Below are 21,589 nucleotides of genomic sequence, written 5' to 3'. Positions count from 1 at the left end.
CCTGTGATCACTCTTGTCATTACTCTGGCATATTTCCTATTCATTTAAATGGGAGTTTTGCCGAAGTGAGAAACGAATAAGAGTTGCAGAAAGGTTCAGTCTTGTTAGCAGTGGGTTTTTCAATAATGGGTAAGCAGTTTGACATTTCAAAATTGTAGCATTTGCTGAAGAGAGCTAAAATATAACATACTTGGAAACAAATATGTAGTGAAGTTAATTAAACTATTATTTTAACTATGGGAAAGATCTTCCTAGTGTGTGCAGAAACTTACCAGAGTTCAGCTGTCTTTAGCTGAATTTGAAAAATGAGTGGTACACCCTATCCAAATGGATAACTAATTAATCCTCGCTTATAAGAACATATACCTTTACAGTTAATCCATTAGTTATGGGCACATATTTTTATGAGAATGAATTTTAATGACCTATTGTCAGTCAAGGCATATGGCATGCACATAGAGCTTTCCTAGCAGCACTTTGGTTGTTGTATGAATCCTTGCTAATTCTACTCTTTTTGTTATGAAAAAAATTACTGTTTTGAAGGAACAATTTCAATGCTCAGAAATATGTTTTTAACTCTGGGAGCACTGGAGCTTTTGATATAGGATAAACATGATAGAGCTGTAACATAATGGCATAAATTGGGAAAATTCTTGCTATATATGTTTGGGCTTTTCACAGAAGCTAATATGCAGAGTGCTTTGCTGTCTTTCCTTTGATAATCTTCAGATCACATTCCTGCAGAATTTCATTTATGCTTAAGGTGTGCTCCAGTCGCACACACAAGTAGAGGAGGGAAGGAAACCACCTGTCACGCAACCATATGACATTAACCTGTGTGTGTTCTTGGTCTCAGGTACACAACACTGAATTCGCTTGCATAGATGTAGGCACCTAGTACTATCAGAGATACGTTGGGGTGTCTGAGCTGAAACTCCAGAAGGGCAGAGATCTCCTAGAGGTGCTTTGCCATATTCACCAGGCCAGTGGTTATCTCTTTTGAAGTCTAAGATGTCTCAGGGTACAGTTTGGTTCCAGATTCTGGCCTTTTAGGTCTCTACAGAATAGAGATTTGTAATCTGGGTGTGCTGTTTTGCCATTGTAGTCCAGTGAGTTATCTAGGTACTGAAGTCAGTGGAGCCTTGGAGAACTATTCAGTTCACCCAAATACAGATACCTGCACGTTACCAGCTGAGTTAGGAGCTCCATCATAACTGCAGTGGTGCTAAGATTCATCTGTCTACAATGCTGGTGTTCTATGTCAGTTCAGCTCTATGAAATACCTTGCCTTAGCCTTAACTCCAGATGCCATTTCAGAAAGGCAGTGTTCTCCTCTAAGGCCTGTTTCGTACCTGCCAGCCTCACGTAGATGCCGTGGATACCCATAGGTTTTCAGATGGCCTGAGACACCTGGGCATGGACAACACATCTGAGGATGCTCTGTAATAACACTCGTCCTCTGAGCTTTGATTACTGACTATATACACAACCTTAGCCTTTTATAAATACGAGCTAAACTTGCTATCTTAAGCTGCTTTGGGTTTTAAACAAATACGTGTTACTTCACGTTTCCTCTAGGCTCATGGCTCATCTTTGGTCAGTTGCCATAGCCCAGGTGTTGTGCAGCACCTTGTGAAAATACAATAACTTGATTGAGGCATTGGAGATTCTTCAGTAAAACAACATGCTCACTGAAAAGCTGTTACATTTGTTCTCTAGGGTCCGTAGTTTGTTGCGTGATCAGTCATGTATATAGTGAAATGCTTTTTTCAGGTGTACGTTCCTGGGATCAGGTAGTCCAAGTCATGGCTTGGGCGCTACTAAGAATGCAAATACCCCCCCCCTGATATTTAAAGGGGTACATGCACATAAATGTGCTAATAACATAAAGGGCACCGTGGCTTAAGTCATATAGCATTAAAACTTTGAAGACTTGAAAGTTGTTATTGTTCTTCTGAAAGTCATAGTGAGATTTCTCTTGCTACCCTAATTGCTTTAGGCCAGTTAGATAATTAGGTCAGTGTACTATTGGGCTCAGTCTGTCAAGTCACAGACCTGGGGATGGCCAGGAGCCAAAACAATCTGGAACATAACAAAGAGCAGTTTCATATACACTGCAAGTCTCGCCAGCTGTAATGGATGACCGCCACAGCAGCAGTAATAGTGGTGTCTTCTGTTTCGTCGCTCCACCTTACCTAGCAGAGCTGGTGGGCCAGGGGTGGCCAAGGACTCCTGTGAGTAACACAGAGGGTGTGGGGCAGGTTGTTGGTGTGTGTAGAACAGAGTGCTCAAACGGAGCTCAGCAGTGCTCGCAGTGCAGAAACAAATGCCGCCTCTTGTAAATAAAGCAGGGGCAAAACTGAAGCTACCCAGGAGGGAATTCAGGGCTGTGGGCCTTCCCATTTGCCCTTCATTTACCCTTCATGCAATACATCATTAGTAGGCTAATTTTTTATGTTTGAAGAAGGTAGTAAGGAATGATCTTTAAAGAGCACCAGAGCATTTCTTAGCATATGGAACATTTAGTAATGCCATTATGTGCTCACTGTGTTTTCTGAAGCAGTTAATTTTAAAGTTTTCAGCCAGTGTTATTGTTAGTTAACCCAGACACTTATGTCAGAAAGCTCAGGAAGTATTTTCAGTGTGTCTGGAAAGATATGATCGTTGCCTACTACTGTAAAACTTTGAAAATCAGTGATTCAGTCTGAGTTACTCCTCTTTTAACATCTTGTCTGAATATTTTTCTTGCTGTCTTACAGAAAGTGGTGGTGACTGAAATAGATTATATATAATTGAGAATTCAACTGGTAATTTGGAAAAAGTACCAACAACCTTTAATTTCTCTCTGCTCATTTTTTATGCCATTCCTGTTCCTGTTTGATGTACTTTTTATTTTTCTGAACCTTTCCTGAAATTGTTTATATTTAACATTATAACATCAAAAGCACATTCTTCCATTTTCTTTGGTAAAAATAAAGACACTTTAGAAATCTGCTGCTGAATAAACTTTTCTCCAAGCTCCAGTGCCATGTTTGGTGTAAATATTCCTTTTAGTGTAAATATTGATTCTTTGCTTCTAAGGTTTGCATTTAGGATCTGATTCTCTGTAACATTACATTCTGATAAATGTAAGTTATCCTTTTTAATAATACTGTGTAAGTAACAGTATTCAAGTTAACGTGGGAAATCAAAGAATTTCAGCTTAAAATTTTATTTCCATTCAAGATTCAGTTGCTGGGGTCAAAGAAAAATCTCATTAAATATTATGAAAGAATATAAAAGTAATCTGTTGGGGTGTAGCCCATTAACCTGGGGAACTTGGAAGTGTTTTAGGCAGACTTATGTACCATCTTCTGGTGAGCAGAGTGTAAGGAAATGTTAACTGTTTTGCGAGTGAGACAAGTAGAGAGCAGGGAGGAAGGCTGCTCACCTCTGGTCACATAGCAAGTCAGAGTCAGGGTCAAGGAGATGGAGCCCAGCTTATCTTATCAGTATTCACACAAGCCCATGATATGACCTTCTACTTACTGGAGCATCTGAAGCCTGCTGACATGAGATGATATTAAAATTATGTGGATTTTTGTGTTTGTCCAGAGTTGCCCGTTACTTGATGGCATGCTTGAAAATTGCAGGAGAACAGAAAGCTTGCATGTTATTTTTACGGGAGTCATCAGAGGAGGAGTGCATCACTCATCTCCCTGGTGGGATGCAGAGCCTATGTAGTCTGTGGTTTTGACTCTGCAAAAATGCTTGCATGTCAAGGACACTTGTATATGAACTTTGAGTCATGGGATGGCCACATTCATTGACTTCAGTCTGTCCTCCCAAAAAACTGCCCCTATCTTGTCAATTGACAAACAGCATTTGTCCTGAAAACGTGCTTTGTCCTTGTTTAAACCTAAACTTATACACAGACTACCACCATGAATGAAAATCTTCTGGTCCTCTAAGCAGAGACTCCAGAAACTTGAATGCTTATGGAAGTTCAGCTGTGGTGTTACCTTAGAGATGGAGTCCTTTGGGCCAGGGATGAGGTAAATGGGGAGTAAAGCTCTAGGAAGGTTTTCCTGCTTTTTTTATGTCACTTAATAAATCATACTAATTTCCATTGCTGTCAGCCTGTCACTTTTTGAGTCACTTAATAATAAATATAAAACTATGAGATCACTGAGCTCATTAATATTTTATGCCTTGCTGTTTTTTGAATGGTGTTTTTGCAGCATCATTGGTTGAAATATATTGACCGGTAGTGGCATACTGTAGACATTGCACTACACTAAAAATAAACAAGCTGTTTTAATAACCAGAGAAACCAGCAATGTGATAAAACTTTCCTTCTCATTTATCTTACGTCATTAACTGTTCTTTTTATGTTGTGTGTTTAGCTCCACATGCTGGCGTCAGTCCAGCTGAATATTACCATCAGATGGCTCTGTTGGCAGGCCAGCGCAGCCCGTATGCAGACATCATTCCTTCAGCTGCCACTGCAGGAGCTGGTGCTCTTCATATGGAATATCTTCACGCTATGGATAGTAAGTGACATTTTCTAGGAATATAAACCATTCTATAAAGCAAACCACGTGAGTTGTTCCTGGTTTGATCCAGAAGGCCTCCATGTGGATAGAGAAGTGGGAGTCAGTGTAAGCCTCCTGGTGAGGCTGGAAGGCCAAAGCATTGATTGCCAAATGTGCAAGGGTTACGTCAAGTCTGAAAGTAGGCTTTTGAAAGTAAGTAGGGAGAGGAACAGGAGTGCTCCTGGAAACAGATTATAAATTTCATTTCCAGCAGCTTGAGTGCTTTTGAAAATATCCTTTTCTATTCACAATCAGTAACTCACTTTCATCATTAGGGTATTTCCCTCATGAGCTCTCTGTTAATACAAGGTTTACATCTGATTTTCCCACAGGAGAGCATGTTTTCCTCCTTTTTAGAGAGTGGTAGCCCTGCTTACAACTTGGGTATCACAGACCAGCAGGCCTTGAGACTACTTCTAAGGTGGTTTGCTGAATTCTCAAGGATCTTGACTTAGTTTTCCCTAATGGTAAAAACCTTCTTTTCCCCACTTCAGCATCTTTCAGATCCCTGATCTATCTCCCTTTCTCTGAAGGAGGAAAAGAGAGTACCCCATTCCAAACTGCTCAGTACTGCTGCTTTTGATCAGCCAGCAGTGATTAAGCAGAGCACTCCGTTTTAGTCATAAGATGCCTACATGCTTTTTGGGATGTACTCTGTTCCTTCCAACAGGGGAAATAAAACGTGATGACAAGAAAAGGTAGTGACTGTTGACTCTTGCTTGGTAGTACAGAGCAATACAATAGCATGAGACCACCTTGTTGTCCCACAACTTTATAAAATATTTATTAGCATGCAGTTTCTTCTTCCCTGCTGTTGGCTGTATGCCATAGCTGCTGATCTCAATGAGTGTGGGAGCTGGGAGTTTCACCTGTGGAACGCATGGGAATATAGATAGCTACCTCTGAAGAACACTTGCCTGGGGTGTGAAGTAGTTGAATAAGCAGCAGTTACAAGAATCAGGCAAGGCAGATAGTTGTGGAACTGGGCAGGGAAACTATTTTCATCCTGTTACCTTGATAGTTAAGGATTTTTTAATTCAGTTTCGGTTATCAGTCTCACTGCACTGGTGGTGTGCGTAGTGATTTTACAGTAATGTAACATCCCTTAGGTCCAATTCAGAAACATAATAAATCCACACAAGTAGTCTGGACTTAAACCAGAAATTAATGTGCAGGCTTCAGTGCCTGAAAGCTTAAGAATATGATACTTCCTGATTTGGATTTTGAGAGGAATAGGGAGAGACGAGGTACTCTGCTAATGCATTTGATGCATATTAATAATAATCTGCAGAATGGAAACTGTTACGCATGGTTCAGGTAATTTAAATCTGCTGCTGTGTTCCAGTTGCAAGGACAAAGCCCCAGTTTGTATGAATGAACATGACTTCGTTGAAGTAAAGGGATCATAGAACCATAGGATAGTTTGGGTTGGAAGGGACCTTTAAAGGTCATCTAGTCCACCCCCACCTGAAATGAGCTGAGATTTTATACTTTCAATGTTTTTGGTTCCTAGTAGGAGAGAGTTTCTGAATGCATGTAGGTAGCAGTATCAAATCACGTATTTGGATGCAGACTTGGTTGAATGGGCCCATTCAGTCTACAGGAGGATGGATACCCAGATGTATGCCAGAAAACTAGAGAAAAATAGAAGACATTGCAGTACTTGTCCAAATAATGGCATTTGCACAGAGGAGCTTCATGTGGTAGTAGAGATTGTGGATGCTGTAATCTACATAGAATTACAGCTTTTGCATCCCAAGGATGTTATCACTTCTTACTTAAGAGAAGACGTTTTGACCTTTGCCCATAACTTCAGCCCATTCATAAAAGGTACCTAAGCGCTATCTGTAATAAGGGTATTTGCTGTTACCAGCTTTAGCTAAGATATATTCAAAATGCGGTCTTTAATTTGTTTTGTGTTTGTTTTTAAAAATTAAGATCACACATTTGAGATTCATTATAGCAGCTACTTTTCAATTAGGGATTATTTCAGAGTTAAAGACAAAAAATGTGTAGCACTGTTATGCAAATGGGTTATTTTTAAACAGTAAATAGAGAATTACAATAACAGTGAATCGTAGTAAGGTCACTCAGCTCACCTTCTGTATTTGATGAGAATGTGTTTAGTCAGGCAATAGCTGCTTTTATCTAAATAGAGTATGAAGTTACCCTTTTACTTTGTAAAAACTAATTAAAACTATCTTAACTTGCATGGGTATACAGTAAATTAATTGTCATTAAGTAGGAATCTGAATGTCCTATCATTCATCATGCTAAAGAAAACCCCTTTCTTCTTTGTCAGAATTTTAGATTAGAAACTAGAACAAAACAATTAGCGGGAATCTGATATTAAGACTTTTTTTTCCAAAAACTATAAGAATGGCCATGTTTGCATTTAATAACAAAGTACAGTGATCAATGTGAAGCAATGCCATTTGTTTGGTTCCTTCTTCTTAAGGGTTTGTATGGTGATCTTAAAAGTACTCTTTTGCCTTTGCCTAGTCTTGTCAAAGGAAACAGAAGAGAGACTGGTAGTTTCCCTCATTATCTGCTATCAAATTCTGAGCAAGTTAACTCACTCAGAGGCTGCTGCTCATTTATTCCACACAACAACCAAATAGATACAAGCAAGACATTGTTCTTTTGTGAAGCAAGTCTGTCTTCTAATTGTGTGTTTATACAGCGTCTAGCACAGTAATTTGGCATCTCTACCCTCTCGTGTAGTACAAATAATAATTCCAACACCAGCATGCTCTGGGCTCGAAAGCGTGTTACATACAGTTTGTGCAGTTTGGGGTCTTTTGTTTTGCTGTGTAGTGCCAGGAAAACTGATTTCAAAATGGGGATGATATGAGGGGTAGAAGCATTGATCAGAAAGTTAAATCTTGCCTAAAGAGCAGAAGACTTCTTGAAGCTCTGAACTTCACTGTCTGTGAACTGTCTAATACATCGTGGAAGAATAAGGCCAAGACAGTGTATCCTTGATTGTCATTTTCATCGTCATGTTCTGTGTGGCTTGAAAAGTGGACCAGAATTTTCTTTGCTGCTATAAAACTTTTCTACAGTTTTGATTGCCAGACCCTGACCAAGTCTTCCCATCTTCTTGCTTGATTTAAAAGGGTCAGATGTCCTACCTATAAGTATAACATCAAAGTACCTAGGAGGAGAGTAGATGGGGAAGGTATTAACAGGACCACAGTAGCAACAACAGAAATTCTTTGCAGCCTTTTGGGTTTGATACCTGCATTTTTCACTTGGGGAACATGTTTTACTCTGCTTTTAAATGATATTCAGTGGAAGGCAAGCATGTTTACTGAGGTTTCTAGATTCGCCTTGAGAGTATTAATATTCACTGATTAACTTTTGCTTATGCTCACTCAGAATGAGAGGTTTTTCTTTTTCAAAGGCATTGACCTACCCCTTTTGGTATTAGACACACTGATAACAACCCAACTGATGTAAAGAATTCGTCCAGCCTGAAAATGTTGATTTGGACTGGGTTTGATTTCTGATCTTCAAGCACAGTTGGAGAATGAGGGTGGAGTAGCAAAGCCATTCCTTTTCCTCTCACACTGATGACAGATTTACAATTTTGAAAACTATGACAAAATTTATGACAAACTTTCATGGCGTGAAAACAAAGTTTACACATCTGTGAGCAGAAACCAGAAGGAAAAGAAAGAAAAGAAAGAAGTTTAATGTAAAAAACCCCACAACAACCTCCCCCCAACTTCCCACATTCCAAGCCTTTAAACTAAAACTAGTGCTTGAGACAGGTTCAAAGAAGTTTGATTTAAAGGGATGGAATAAATGATACATGTCTGAAGATTGCCTTATAAATGATTAAGCAATGCTAAAAACTTCAGCTCAGAAATCAAATTCATGGGCAAATTTGCTGGATGGCATATTCCATTTTTGAAATTTATGATGGAGATAGATATCTGTTATTTTAGAATTGATCTCTACCCCAGGAATAAGATCTTTTCTTCTGACACCTGCTGGATTTTTTGCTGGCACACTCAAGTCTTTACTGTTAACTACTGACTTTGTATTACTGTAATGTCTACGCCAAAAACGTGACATTCCTAAACAAATCTTCACTGTCAGCTTCCATTTGCATGTTTTGCCAAAGCTGATGGTTTTTTTTCAGCACTTGCACAGAGGTAAATGGATTTTTAGTGAGTGAGTGCTCCTGCATTTTTTGGGGTTTAAGTGTTATTGAGTAGGGAATGTAATGGTTCAGTGGGAGATTACTGTGAGCAGACGAACATCTCAAATTGCTAAATAAATATTGAAGTGTTTGTTTTTGAAACAAATGCCTGGGCAAGGCTGAAACGTTTGGTTTAGTATTCAGAGGCACTGTGAAATTGTGACCTATTCATTTTAATAGTAATATACTAACTAAGACTGTTATGCTAAATCAATGGTTTATCAAGCAACCTGCAGCGTAATGTGTGGTCAGCTCATGCTTAAGACATTTTAGGCATGTGAAATCTAATTAAACCATGAAGATACAAAAAAATAGTAATTCAGTTTCATTTTATTTTGAAATTTTGAAAGTTGTGGCCTCCCTTGAAGCAAACCCCTCAATCCTCTGGTCAGACTCCATAGAGCTGTTGCCCAGCCTCAGCCATTGGCTCCCGCTGTGGAGCAGGATTATTCCCTTTTTGCAGGAGATCGTTGGCCCTTAGGAGGTTGTTCCCATCCCAGGTAGATGGAGGGGACTGCTGATTTCCCAGGTCTAGGCAGGGCCTGAAACAGGTGCTGCCTGGAGAAGAGGAAGCCTGAGACCACTGCGTGGTGTGGCTGAAGCCCAGGCTCTGCCCCTCAGAGCTGGAAGGATTGTCTTTCTCCATCACTGGCTGCAGATCTGGTGCATCCCCTGCATCCCAGGGATGCCCTGGTAGCAGCTGGCAGCCATGGGGGAGGTTTAATGAGTGGTAGGCAGAGAGGGGCCTCTTATGAGAGCCTTAGCATGACTTAGGCAAGGGACAAAGGAGATGGGCTCAGTCCAGAAAGGGCAAGCAGGAGGAGGAGGGTAGTTGTTGGAATATTTGAGAGTCTGCAGGGCACCACAGGGAGTATAAATTGCCCTCCTATGTGGTCAGTTAAGGGTGACCATCCTTCTCTCCAAGATCGTAAGAGCTTTGAACAGTTGTCGGTAATGCTTGTTCAGTCCTTTCTGAGGTGTGGGCTGGATCACCAACAAGTCCACTTGGGAGGTTTTGGCATGGAAAATAAATGGTGTCTGATCGTAGAAGCAGCACAACACAACCATTGCCTCCTAGTCTAGCTTCAAAAGAGAGATGTTCAGGCACTAGTATTCTTAACAACTGCTCCATATTTCTGATCAAACTTGTGCACCCTCTCTCTAGTAGCATCAGTAGCCATCAGTTCACGTTTATCAGGCTTGTGATGAATTTCTCAAGTAACTGGCAATCCCTTTGTAGTTGTACAGATTCAAAACTGGGCTTCAGATCCATTAGAAGTAATTTTTTGAAAGTGTTTGTACGTGGCCATGGTGACTCTCCATCCCAAATGCAGAAATTTGACTAGGTCCTGCTTATCAAAAGAGAAGGAGCTATGCTTTTCTGCTCTCAGCATCTCTGCTGCCTTCTTGCTGGCATGATGAGGTCTGTGCCGATCAGTTTGAGGAAAATGGAGAGTTCATAATTACGTTCGCATTACTGGGAACTTGCTGTCATATATAGCACACCATTAAGATGGCTGTACCACATGGTACTGTGGTAGCAGTGCTTGAGTAACATCTCATTTTGCTGGTCAGCCAATGTCTAGCAGGCCTTCCTTGTCCCCTTCACTTGCTGTTTAACCAGGAACACCTGTACTTGGCTATCACCTTGTAAAACCAGGATAACAGGGGCTATTCACCTGTAAAGCACTTGAAATGTGTCCTCTGCTGAGGCAAATTACATTGCCAGTACTGACTTCAGAGGTGTTCATGCTGGCTGAACAGTCAGCAGAGGAGAGTTGTGAATGAAAGATGTAAGTGCAAAGTATTACTGTTTTTGTTTTACCATGACATGTATCTTTATTTCCTTATTAAATATGTTGCAGCTCCTTATAGCTGCTGATCATTGTTGGTTTTTTATTTTAGCACAAATAAAAGATCTCTGCCTTTGAAAGACATGAAGCACAGCACTAATAAAATATCAAGCAGACACAGTACAATAGCAAGCTTCTAAAAAAGAGATAAAACAAATTATGTAAAACAACTTGTAGTAGTTTTTAGGAAGAAATAAATGGCAATGCCTAAGTTTTAAATGATGAGTCAAAAGCATGAATATTCATTGAAAGACAGAAGCAGTATGGGCTAAGGCCTACTGTGGAGACAGAGCGTGAAGGAAAAAGAGAACCAACGCCCATGTTGGCTAATTGAGTCACATCTAAGCACAGATTAGGAGAAGAGCTACAGATGGAGATCTGATCCCACAGTCACAGCAGCAATAAAATGGCAGCTTTTAATACCAGTTGAAAATCTTGGATAGCATGCACAGAAAGAAAGGTAGCCCACTCAGGTGTGTAAGGAAAATGTAATGGCAGCTTCTAATCCAGCTCTGTCCTTGAGTTAAGTCTAATCGGAGTCAGTTGGGCTTTTCTCCTGGTTAATGTTAGGCACATAAGCTGAAATACCCTACTCAAAACCAGTCCTGGGCACCAAAACGTGAGCAAGAATTAGGAAAGGCAGACCTATAATGGAGGTTTCTGGCCAACTGAATTATTAGCAAGTTACAGAGAATGCCAGGGACTCTGACTCTGGGAGAAGTAGCTGTAGAGTAGGCATCAGACCCAAGACCTGCATGACCCTGGCTGTCAGGATTGTTAGGACTCAGTCCTTTACTACAGGTTAAAGGGATTAAAAAGGTAAAAGCAGCAGTACTGTTAAAGGAAATAGTTGAGTACGCAGTGGGGAAACTAATTCTCTCCTTGGTCTGAACTGAGATTGGAAATAATTAAATAAAGGGAAGAAATTTAAGGTGATACATCTCCCATCAGGACTGCAGAGAATTGGGATGACATGGTAAAATAGACCAGGAGAGGTAGAGATTTTCAGAGCAGCACTGAAAATTTAGAAATGTAATATGATTTATTTAAATGGTATCTGTATGGTTGCCTTCTCTTTGCTGCTTTGAAAGCTTAATCTCTAGTTTTAAAGAAATTTGGCAAGTGTAGGCCCCTGAACACCCCAGCACAAGAATATCATGGGATCCTGGACAAATGCAAATAAAGCCTACCGTTTCTCAGTCTAATGTTGTGAATGTCCGTTTTGACTTGCACTGATAGAGTTGGTCTTGACAGTGTTTTTTCAGTGCTGATTTTTAGTTTTGCATCAGTATCAACCAGGCAGAATTACAGTCAACAAAGGAAAAGCTGCTTCTTCATTTCTACGCTGTATTTTACAGGTTTAGCTTTGTCTGTATGTATTAAAGTGATGTGGGTTTGGGTTTGCTGGAAGCCCAGATATGAACCACTGTCTCATTGCTCATGGTTGAATTAATGATGTGAATGTCTAAGAAGCCATCAGATTCATAAATCACCAGAAATGAGAGGGATAACTCATAAAAGTCTTTTCCTTTTGTTTAGCAATTTATCATTTTGCTTGCACATTAATAAACAGAGCTCCCCTGAGGTAAGCCATAGGAAGATAAATTTTTCTTCCTAATTTTCCTCAATCGTAGCCAGTAGATCACAAGAGGAGAGAGTGGGCTTGTCACAGCGTGTTGGTGTCTTGCAACTCCCTCTACCCATCACTGATAACAAATAAATGCGATTAAGTACCTTGGTGGATAATTATTTGTGTTTACATAACAGGCGCGAGGTTTCCGAGTCCGAGATTGTCAGCTAGACCAAGCCGAAAGCGTACGTTGTCCATATCCCCCCTATCTGATCACAGCTTTGACCTTCAGACCATGATACGGACATCTCCAAATTCCTTGGTCACAATTCTCAATAATTCTCGTAGCAGTTCCTCAGCCAGTGGTTCTTATGGCCACTTATCTGCAAGTGCAATAAGGTAAGAAGAGCATTTTTTACCTATATTGTATATTCTCATTTATGTTTCATAGACACATGCAAATGTGGATGTATACTTACATCTTTAAATAACTGCTTTGTGAATATGTGTATTTTGCAGTTTCTATAATGTATGTTTGCTGGAGCTTAACATTCAAAATACTCTTTTTTTCTTGCTTAGAAAGGTATCCACAAGGACTTTCAGGCATATTTGTCCAGTGCAGGTAATACTTCATCTGACTAGTAGCAACACTGTGTGTATGTGTGCTCAGGAATCTTGTTTTCAGAGAAGAAGCTCCAGGCTAGGTTTGTGACTTAAGTCATTTGGGTTCTTCTGGCCATAGATATAATGGACAGTGAAATGTTCCTACATAACAATCATCAGAGAGTAAAGCACACAGCCATGGTACTGATCAATTGAAATGTTTGGCTAGACCTTCATGGTGTTAATCTCCAAGTTGTGGTTTGTTTTTTTTTAATATTTTGGTTCATATATTGAAAGATTAGACTTTCTGTGGCTAAATTATCTTACTTTTTTTGGTACTAAGGAAGCTCTGTTACCATCCAGTATCCTTAGAAATGTTGTCATTTCCACTTGGCTGCTTCACATATGTGTGCAAGAAGACAGCCAAAAATGGTATTCTGGAGACAGAAGAGCAGAGTAGCGAGGGAAGAGGTGGGCAGAATCTGTGTAGGAAAGGGAAGTAAACAGGGCACAGGGAGAGGGAACATGAGCAAGAACTCATGTTCATGTAAAAAAAAAAGGGAGTGGAAGAAAATTAAGAGAAGCAGCAGAAAAAGTGGAGATGCAACCGCAGAACATTCTTGTGTTTGTGACATTGCTATACATTAACTTAGAGAAGCTCCTTTGGCATTCCAAAAAAAATCCCCTACTTCTCCAAAGTCTCAGAAAATTTTGGTTTTGCATTTCTGACACTCAAAGAAAGACTGCTGCTAGTCCCTGGCTTAAAAACAGCTTCCACCTTCAATTTGCAATGAGGTAAAGAGCGAGTCCCCACAGCAATTTATTGTGATCTAAAAGACCCATTTTTGGCAAGGCTCAAACAGGCCTCTCCAGCAAAAATGGCACACAACTTCAAAAACTGACTATGGGGATTTGCACTCTAGGAGAAAATGGGGCATGCAACTGGTCTGCTAGAAACCATAAGCTTGCCAGACTTTGAAGGTGACAGCACTGTAAATATTTGGTATTACTGTAAGTCCTGCTGGGTTTTTTTAAGCACTTTTTAAAATAGTCCTGCTTCATAGCTCTGATGTACTTACATAGCTGTAGAGTATTTCACAGGTATGATATCATAGCTCTGCCATACAACTCTGCAGTCTGTGTAACCATGGTCCCAATTACGAAGCTCCATAATGTAGAATATGATTTATGTCAATAGCTGGCAGCAGTTTTGGACCACATCTGTTAAATACATGTACTGTGTGGAGGTGTACTATCCCCCCTGTCATTAAGATGGGATGGCACTTAAAACACTAACCTTCTTTTCCATTGCTTGTAACTTTGGTAAAGCAAATAGTGCATGAAAGTTGGCATAGTCTCTACTTTGTAGTAAGTCTTCCCTCCTTTTACTCCTCGTCCACAGGTTGGTATATGTTTTTGACACATAGAATCACAAACCTAAGGGCCACCCCTGAAAGCCAGAGTCAGATGAATAGTTTTGTTCAAGACAGTTGTGGAACTGGAGTGAGTTATGGGCAGAGACTGAGTAAGGGTGCTAACGAGTAGAACAGTGAGTCTTGTGAACTGGTGTCACTGAAGAAAGCAAGGCTTGTGTGACTGAGGCTGTGGTTGAGCGAAGCTTTCAGCACTTCCTGGTCATACTTCCCAGGAACGCATAATCCAAAATTTCACATGATTTTGAGTGATTTTTTTCTTCTTTTTGATAAGAGTATGCCTGCTCAACATGAAAAGTTGGAAATTCATATATGTCTCCATTCTTCCCGGTGGGAATGAGGGAAAGGGAGAGAGCTAGCTCTCTTTCCAGCTTTGCAACTCACCTCTGTTGATGCCCTTTAATGTCTCCCATGTGAACCTGTCTATAAAAGTTACACCAAAATAGTGACGTAAAGTATTAAACCCAACCCACATTTCATTGCTTTAATAAATTCCAAGACTAAATAGCAACAAGAATATCAGTAAAACTTAATTTATTGCAACTCACTGTCTTGTAAATAATGCAATCAGCACAAGAACTGCTATACTGAACCAAACCATAGGTTCATCCCATTTAATATCCTGTCTGCAACACTAATCAACGTGTAGAAAAGACTTTTTTTTTTCTTCTAGTGTAAAATCCCAGCTCCTAGAAACTTGCAGGTACATCTCATAGGAGTTGCTGCAAGAAAATGGTACAGTTCAGCAGGCCACTAGATGGAATTGTGAGACAGGAAGGATTTGTACTTTAGGCAACATCAGCAGTGTTAACTATACTTAACATTACACAATCCTTCTACTTTTAGATCTTGTTTCCAATCACTTAACTTAGTCCAAATAGTTTACACTTGGTAGCATTTTTCATGGCAGATACTTATCTAATGCTAAGTATTCCAAAAAGTGTCAGTGAAGTTACTCATTTATCAGAATGAAGGTAGCAAAAAAGAGACTTTCCTGTAGAAACTAAAAAACCTGTTGTTACCTTTTCACTGAGCAGCTAAAATTTGCCAGGAATGTTGCCTAGATGCTCTAGATATCATCTTTGCTGTTCTTGAGAAATTGCCCCATTCAGGGAAGCGATAAGCCCTTAAGAGGTTTCTATTAGTATGTGTTAAATAGGCTAAGCCTTCAGCATGTTCCAGTCCAGGGCCCACAAAGAGGAAGGAGGACCTTTCCCTGAAGCTGCAGCTCTGGTTAACCTGGAACTCCCTTGGGAAGCCTGTGGAGGCTGTGCTGTCTGCCCAGCCATAGCAGCCTTGTGAAACAGAAAGCGGTCTTCAGGGGGGAGAGGAGTCAGGCCAGCAACTGTCCAGGTTAAGCAAACTGGGACAAAATGTTTTTGTATAGCACAACGTAGGATTGCGTTGGGAGAAAGGAAAAGCTGCAAAATAAAGAATGCAGAAGCCGGCCATTAAGGAGAATGAAGGTACTGCCCCCTTGTGATTGTGCTTCCATACCGTCTTTAATTTCAGGGTTGCACTGTATTTTTTCGCAGGGCCCCTGCCTGCTCCAGGGCAGAGGCTGAACATCCTCTCTGGATCAATCAGAGCTGCAGGACCCTGCCTCACCTGTCCAGGCAGCTGTAAAAGAGGAGGGAGCCTTTTACCGGGTGGTTTGCTACCTGGAGGGTGGACGCTGCTCTTGCAACACAGTCCCAGCCTGATGCTGGGCAAACTGAATTAGTCGGAGGTGACCACCAGGCTCATACAGTTTCTCTTCTGGAGGCGCAGCCTACCACTCTTAATTCTGCGGAAAAGCTGAATTGCTCCGCCATGGCTTGAAGCTACTGACAGCTCTTTTGAGCATTTCATGTGGAGTGTCATGTTAACTAACCCGGGAGATCTGGTCTCCATGTCTGGAATTGGGCAACCACAATGAGTAGCACTTTTTACCTTCGTCTTTCTTTGATTCATGTTCCTGTGCAAAATGAGTCCTTTGCCTTCCCCTCAGAGGGAGGCTGAAAGCATTAATGCTTGGTGATTATTGTGATCATTTATTGTGATGATTGTGATCATACAGTGATGAGCACAGTAGAGAAGCTCAGGAGTGTACCAGTAATTATGTACTCACTGATGGTTTGAATACAATGGAAGGAAGGCCTATAGGCAATACTTTGGGCAAGGAAAAGTAAAATACCAGAGGGTCTCTCACTGAAGACTATTGTGCACCTTGTGTGCTGAATAAGTAATGAATCAAGCAGGGGGGGAAAGGGGTGCATGGTCACTAACTAACTAAAAGCTGATGGACAGGTTTACTTCTGGTATGTTTGACTTTGTAGAGTCAATGCTTTTTTAACTTGTTTTTGCAAAGGTGCTACTTGTGCTAAGAAAGTGTCTCCAGGACCTCACCAGTGTTTGCCTTGGCTAAAAAAAGTACATCCTCTGGCTAAAAGATTACATCCCGTGCTTCACACATTTTTTCATCATAGGACCCTCTGTATGAGCACTGTGGGATGTTGAAGATGAAATCAAATTAAAGGAGCCACATTTTGGGTTCTGGTTTTACAGAGCCAAGCACAGAAGGGCTCTGGTCCTTGACATAGGTACTACTCTGCAGTTCAGATAATAAATAGTAATAGTTTAGCACAATCCAGATAGGGCTCGACTTGGCGGGCACTTTGTCATTGTCAGCTGGCAGTGTAATGCTGTATCCTGACTACTGGCAGAGTACTTGAAAAGAAGATGTCGCTCCTGCTGACAGCTAATAGTGGATCTCCTTTAGCACACCAGGTAGAGCTTCTGCTTTGTGCATTTGAAAACACCTGGTTTAGGTCTCAGCTGGGAGAGATTATGCAGAATGGAGGCGTATGAAAGAGCATCAAATGAGGATAATCCTTCATTTGACATTTACTCATTTGGTTACCTGCCTCCATCCTGCAGTGCAGCACCCCTGCTATTAATCTTTTGTCAGGATGTACTTAATGTTATATTTGCTACCTGTGACAATTATTAGACTTTGCACTTCAGTAGCACTTCTTTTTTTGAGAGGCAGCATGGCCTAGAGTGAGTACAGAGGGAGTAATCACTTCCCATGATGTTGAGAATACCAATTCAAAACCTTTAGAAAAGATTAGCTAGTCTTTAATAAACACAGGAGATTGGGACTTCATGTTCTATATGATCTGAAATTCTGAACCTCTGTGTTTTCCTAGTCTCTTAGCAGTGCTGAGATACCAAATCTACAGAGTAACTTTCCAGAAAATGAGCCAAGTTCCCTGTCAGCTATAAGGTGTTTAAGTCGGTGTTTAAGTCGGGACTAGTTCCACCTGCTACAAGAGATTTTCTTTGTTTCTAAGCAGATGTAACTGTGAGATGTAACACCTTAGCCATCTCATAATGTGTTAAAATTCAGTTTCATGTGAGCATGGGAGACCTTTGGGATCTTCTCCGCAGTTTGAAAGAAACTGATAGCACAGCAGCACTTTCTTTTTTTTTTTTTTCCCCAGGCTCTGCCCCTGCTTCTCTGACATCATCAGAACAGGAAGGAGCAATTAACACAGTGTGGTTAATTACAGCCAGATCCTGGCTGTGCTAGCTCCTGCCACTTTGCTCGAGGCTGATCTGAAGCTGAGCATCAGGGAATGGTGGTGAGGGTGCTTTCAGAAAGGGCACTATAAAGGGATAGCTGGGTTTGTAGGGTGAGCTCAGGCAGCAGTGGATTAATTATCAGGGATGAAGGCTGGAGTCCATGTTTCTGCAAGCAGGTATTGGATTCTCAATGATCTCCTCACCTTGTATAAGCTCCTTGTATAGAGCATTTGTTGTGTAATTAGTCAGTGCCCTCTTTTCTGAACTGCTTTATAACTAGAGACAAGTGACCATGTATTAATTTCTCCAGTTTCCCTTGGCAAAGGGAGAGAAAAGCAGAGAGAAAAATAAAAACAGAGTTAAGATATACAAATGAAGTATAAGGTTATCTCAGAGCAAAGTGAAAGCGTCTCCAGCAGAGACCCCAACAGTCTAATTATGCACTGTATAAAAAAAGCAAAGAGTATCCTTTTATCAGGTTTAAATTATCCAGGTTTTGAATTTAACAGAATGTCTCATAGTTATAAGACAGGGAGGCCTCATGTTCTCAGTCTTCCTTCTTTATTCAATATTTTATATATTCTTATTATGTCTCCTTTTATTCATCTCCTTTCTGAGGCAAATGGTTGTTTTCAGTCTGCTCTTTAGAGAGTTCTTGCATTGTCATTTCAGGCAATACTGTTGGAAACAGTCTCTCTCTACTACATACAATAATATTCCAGAAGAGGAGTAGCAATTCAAGTGGCACCATAATTTTGTGTTCTGTTTCCCGTTCCATTTGTCTTAATGTGTTTTTGCCATAGCTTCAAATTGATCAAGTTTTCATTCCTCTGTTGAATTCTGCATTGAGACAAGCGAGTGCTTCTTGTGAGTTGGCTGAGCTGATTTAGAACCAGTGTATGAGTAGTTCAGACTCCCCTTCATTATCAATATACTTCTTGTTATCAGTATTGCTCATTCATCTAGCATACATGGCTCTAAAGATAACCTCTTAGCTCTTCACCATGCTGCTCAAAATAATTTTGTCATATATGTAGATTTCATTTTTTCATTGCTTGATTCCATACACAGATTGCTGATAATTGCACTAAAAGCCAGAAGAGCCCATCTGAGAACTTGCATCTAACTTTTACTGAAAACCAACTGCTCAATTCTTACCTTTGATTTTTGTTTTAGACTGTTAAAAGTTTTTATGTTTATATATTTAAGTTTGTGTAAAAGGACACAAATGCTGCTTAATGAAATGAATCTTAAAAGGTACGTGTTTAGGGTAGAACAGGTAGAACACAATATATTCAACAATATTTCGCAAGAAGCTCCTTATGACAGGTTGTATATGATAAAAAGTATGTTAATTAAGTGAGCTGTATTAATTAAGTAGGTAACATGTAAGTTTATTACGGGTGTTTTGCTGTTTTGTTATCACCCTTATTGGGATCTGCCTAAAGAAGGTGCAAAGCTGAGTGAAAACTTTTCTAGTCTCTAGATAACTGCATGAAATTTGTTGTAAATTAAGGCTTAGTTGCAGTTCAGACTGAGTCAAAGTCAGCCCAGGTGTAACCCCACTGAAAAAGGTCCTATTATAAGTAGACACGTCACATATGTGCAGCTCAGGACTTTATTCTCCATGGTCTTGTACTGTGCATGGTTAATCTAAAGAAGGGAATATAATGCTCTATCATGCCATAATAGCTTCATTTTATGCTCTCTTTCAAGAAGTGTGAATGGCAGAGAAGTGCTACAAAGTGAATAAAAATGAAATTCGTCAGTATTACAGAAAGTTACATCTATTTCAGGCTCTGTGGAAATATAATTCTGCAGCCAGCCTCTTATAGAAAGCTCATATAGATTATAGGATGGGGTCATTCAGGGAGGTTGTTTTGGGGATCACCTGCATCTTGCATTAGAAGGCGATGAATGTTTTTCAGCACAACAAGACGGCAAGATTTCTGCCTTCAGAAAGTGTATAAGGTAAGAAGTCAAGCTACATAAAGAATACAGACTATGCAGGCATGTGCTGCATGCACATTTACATGTACATATACACCTATATACAAGTGTGATTTGTGTATGCCTGTAAATGTATGTGTCACAGATCTTGTAATTAAATGTCAGTTTGAAGCAACTTGCTACAGATTGGTTTAGTGTTACTTGAAGAGTTTAAAGTAATTGGACCCAGTGCAATATTAATTCCAGGAAAGTTCTGAAGCTAAGAGAGGTACGCTAAAGTTTAACACTTAATTATTTCATTTTGAGACCCTAAAAGCAAGTATTAATTAGCACTTTCCATGTAATCAATGATACCAGTTTTAGAAACCAAAAAATACTTACCCATTAATTTAATTCAAAATTATGTTTGCCAGAAGAATTGTGAGCTTGCATGGGTGGGGGGGTGGAGCACAGATGAATTATGCGAGGTACTGTTAATACAAAGTCCAGTTAGGGTCCTGAGGATTACTGAACAGCAGTATTCCAGCAAAAAGGACAAAGCTGTCAATGCTGTCTGAGCACATAAGGTTAATCAGTGTGGCTGTGTTGCTCTCAGTGAAACTATTCCATTTTACTCCGGTATATGGCAATATATTCATGAAGAAAATTTTCTCCTAGCCTAGCAGATAAAACAGAATAGATAATGTGGTAAGCTGAAGAGAAAGTGCAAACCACAGTCTGTTAATTTTAAACTGGTAATAGGAAAGTGAAAAAAAGAGGCAACGATGTATGTATGTAAGTTAAATACAGTTGTAAAATGATGACTGTTATCTGATGAAAACTGGGAAAAAAAAGTGTAATATATGCTATACTGTATTAGATGCAGGATACATCTTTTTACAAATTCAGTTAGATGACTTGTCTCTATGTTAGTGATTTTTAATGAAACGTGTCAACATTACAGATGCAGAGGGATATTTGTGAACCTAGTCAGTTTTGAAGAATCATTTCAAAGGATTTCAAGTCTCATACCTGCCGTTAAGATCACGCCACGTGTCTGGTTTCATAGTCACAGTTTGATACTGTTTTCCTCTCTACTTAAGTGACAAGCTGTAAAATCAACTAATGGCTTGTCTGCATTGCCTACTGAAAGCTCACTGTTGTCAGTTAGAAAGTAGAGGGACAAGAACAGGATTTAAAACAAAACTCTTTGTTTGTTTTACTGAAAAAAGGTAAAATACTCCAAACAGAAGTGTGTTTTTAAAGTCTCCCTTCCTGTAGCACCATTTGGTTTTATTTTTGCAGCTAAGATACTTGAGGCGGCAAGAATTTTGCAGATCTCTTCAGGGCCACAAGTCTGCTGAATGCATTGTCACCACTGTGACCTGAGCAATTTGTCAACAGTCACTCTTGCAGGTTGTTTCCATCAAGAGGGGAAGTATGTGACAGAGTTGGAAACTTCTTACTCGCTCTTGTTTGTTTACAAAGAACATATACAAATTCCTGTTTCTGCCAACTCAAACAACAGGAGACAATTTTCTTATGCAGTGTTCCTGGCTGCTTCTTCTCTTCTAGGTCTTGTCCAAAAGAACTCCTTGGCTTTCTCTCTTCTGCATCTCCATTAAGGTCAGACTGTGAGTCTGTCCTGCTGACTGTCCGCAGCTTTCTGCGTCTGACTGTGAAGTATTCCTGGCTGCATATTACACACATGCATAGTTCCATCAAAATATGTACATGAGCTTCTGCGTATGAAGTCAGCTTATGCAGACCCCCTCAGCACCAGCAGCTCAACTCCCAGCCACCCTTACGTACGTCCCGTGGTTTGGACAGTTGCTCTTGCATGACAGTGG

The 21,589-nt window shown here is 40.2% G+C and overlaps 1 protein-coding gene across 2 annotated transcripts in view; it reads left to right on the top strand.

Annotated features, from left to right (window-relative positions):
• The window catches only part of GLI3 (GLI family zinc finger 3), a 215,866-nt gene that overhangs the window by 142,752 nt on the left and 51,525 nt on the right, over nucleotides 1-21,589 (top strand). For both annotated transcript variants that reach the window (XM_056338041.1, XM_056338040.1), the window contains exons 6-7: nucleotides 4,386-4,532; nucleotides 12,405-12,606. In XM_056338041.1, coding sequence (XP_056194016.1) covers nucleotides 4,386-4,532; nucleotides 12,405-12,606 — 349 coding nt within the window. The remainder of the gene's footprint in view (nucleotides 1-4,385; nucleotides 4,533-12,404; nucleotides 12,607-21,589) is intronic.

The sequence above is a fragment of the Falco biarmicus genome, chromosome 4, assembly GCF_023638135.1.
Source record: "Falco biarmicus isolate bFalBia1 chromosome 4, bFalBia1.pri, whole genome shotgun sequence".
In the NCBI taxonomy this organism is placed as follows: domain Eukaryota; kingdom Metazoa; phylum Chordata; class Aves; order Falconiformes; family Falconidae; genus Falco; species Falco biarmicus.
The sequence above is the reverse complement of the archived record's forward strand: the minus strand, read 5'-3'. Positions and strand labels throughout refer to the sequence as shown.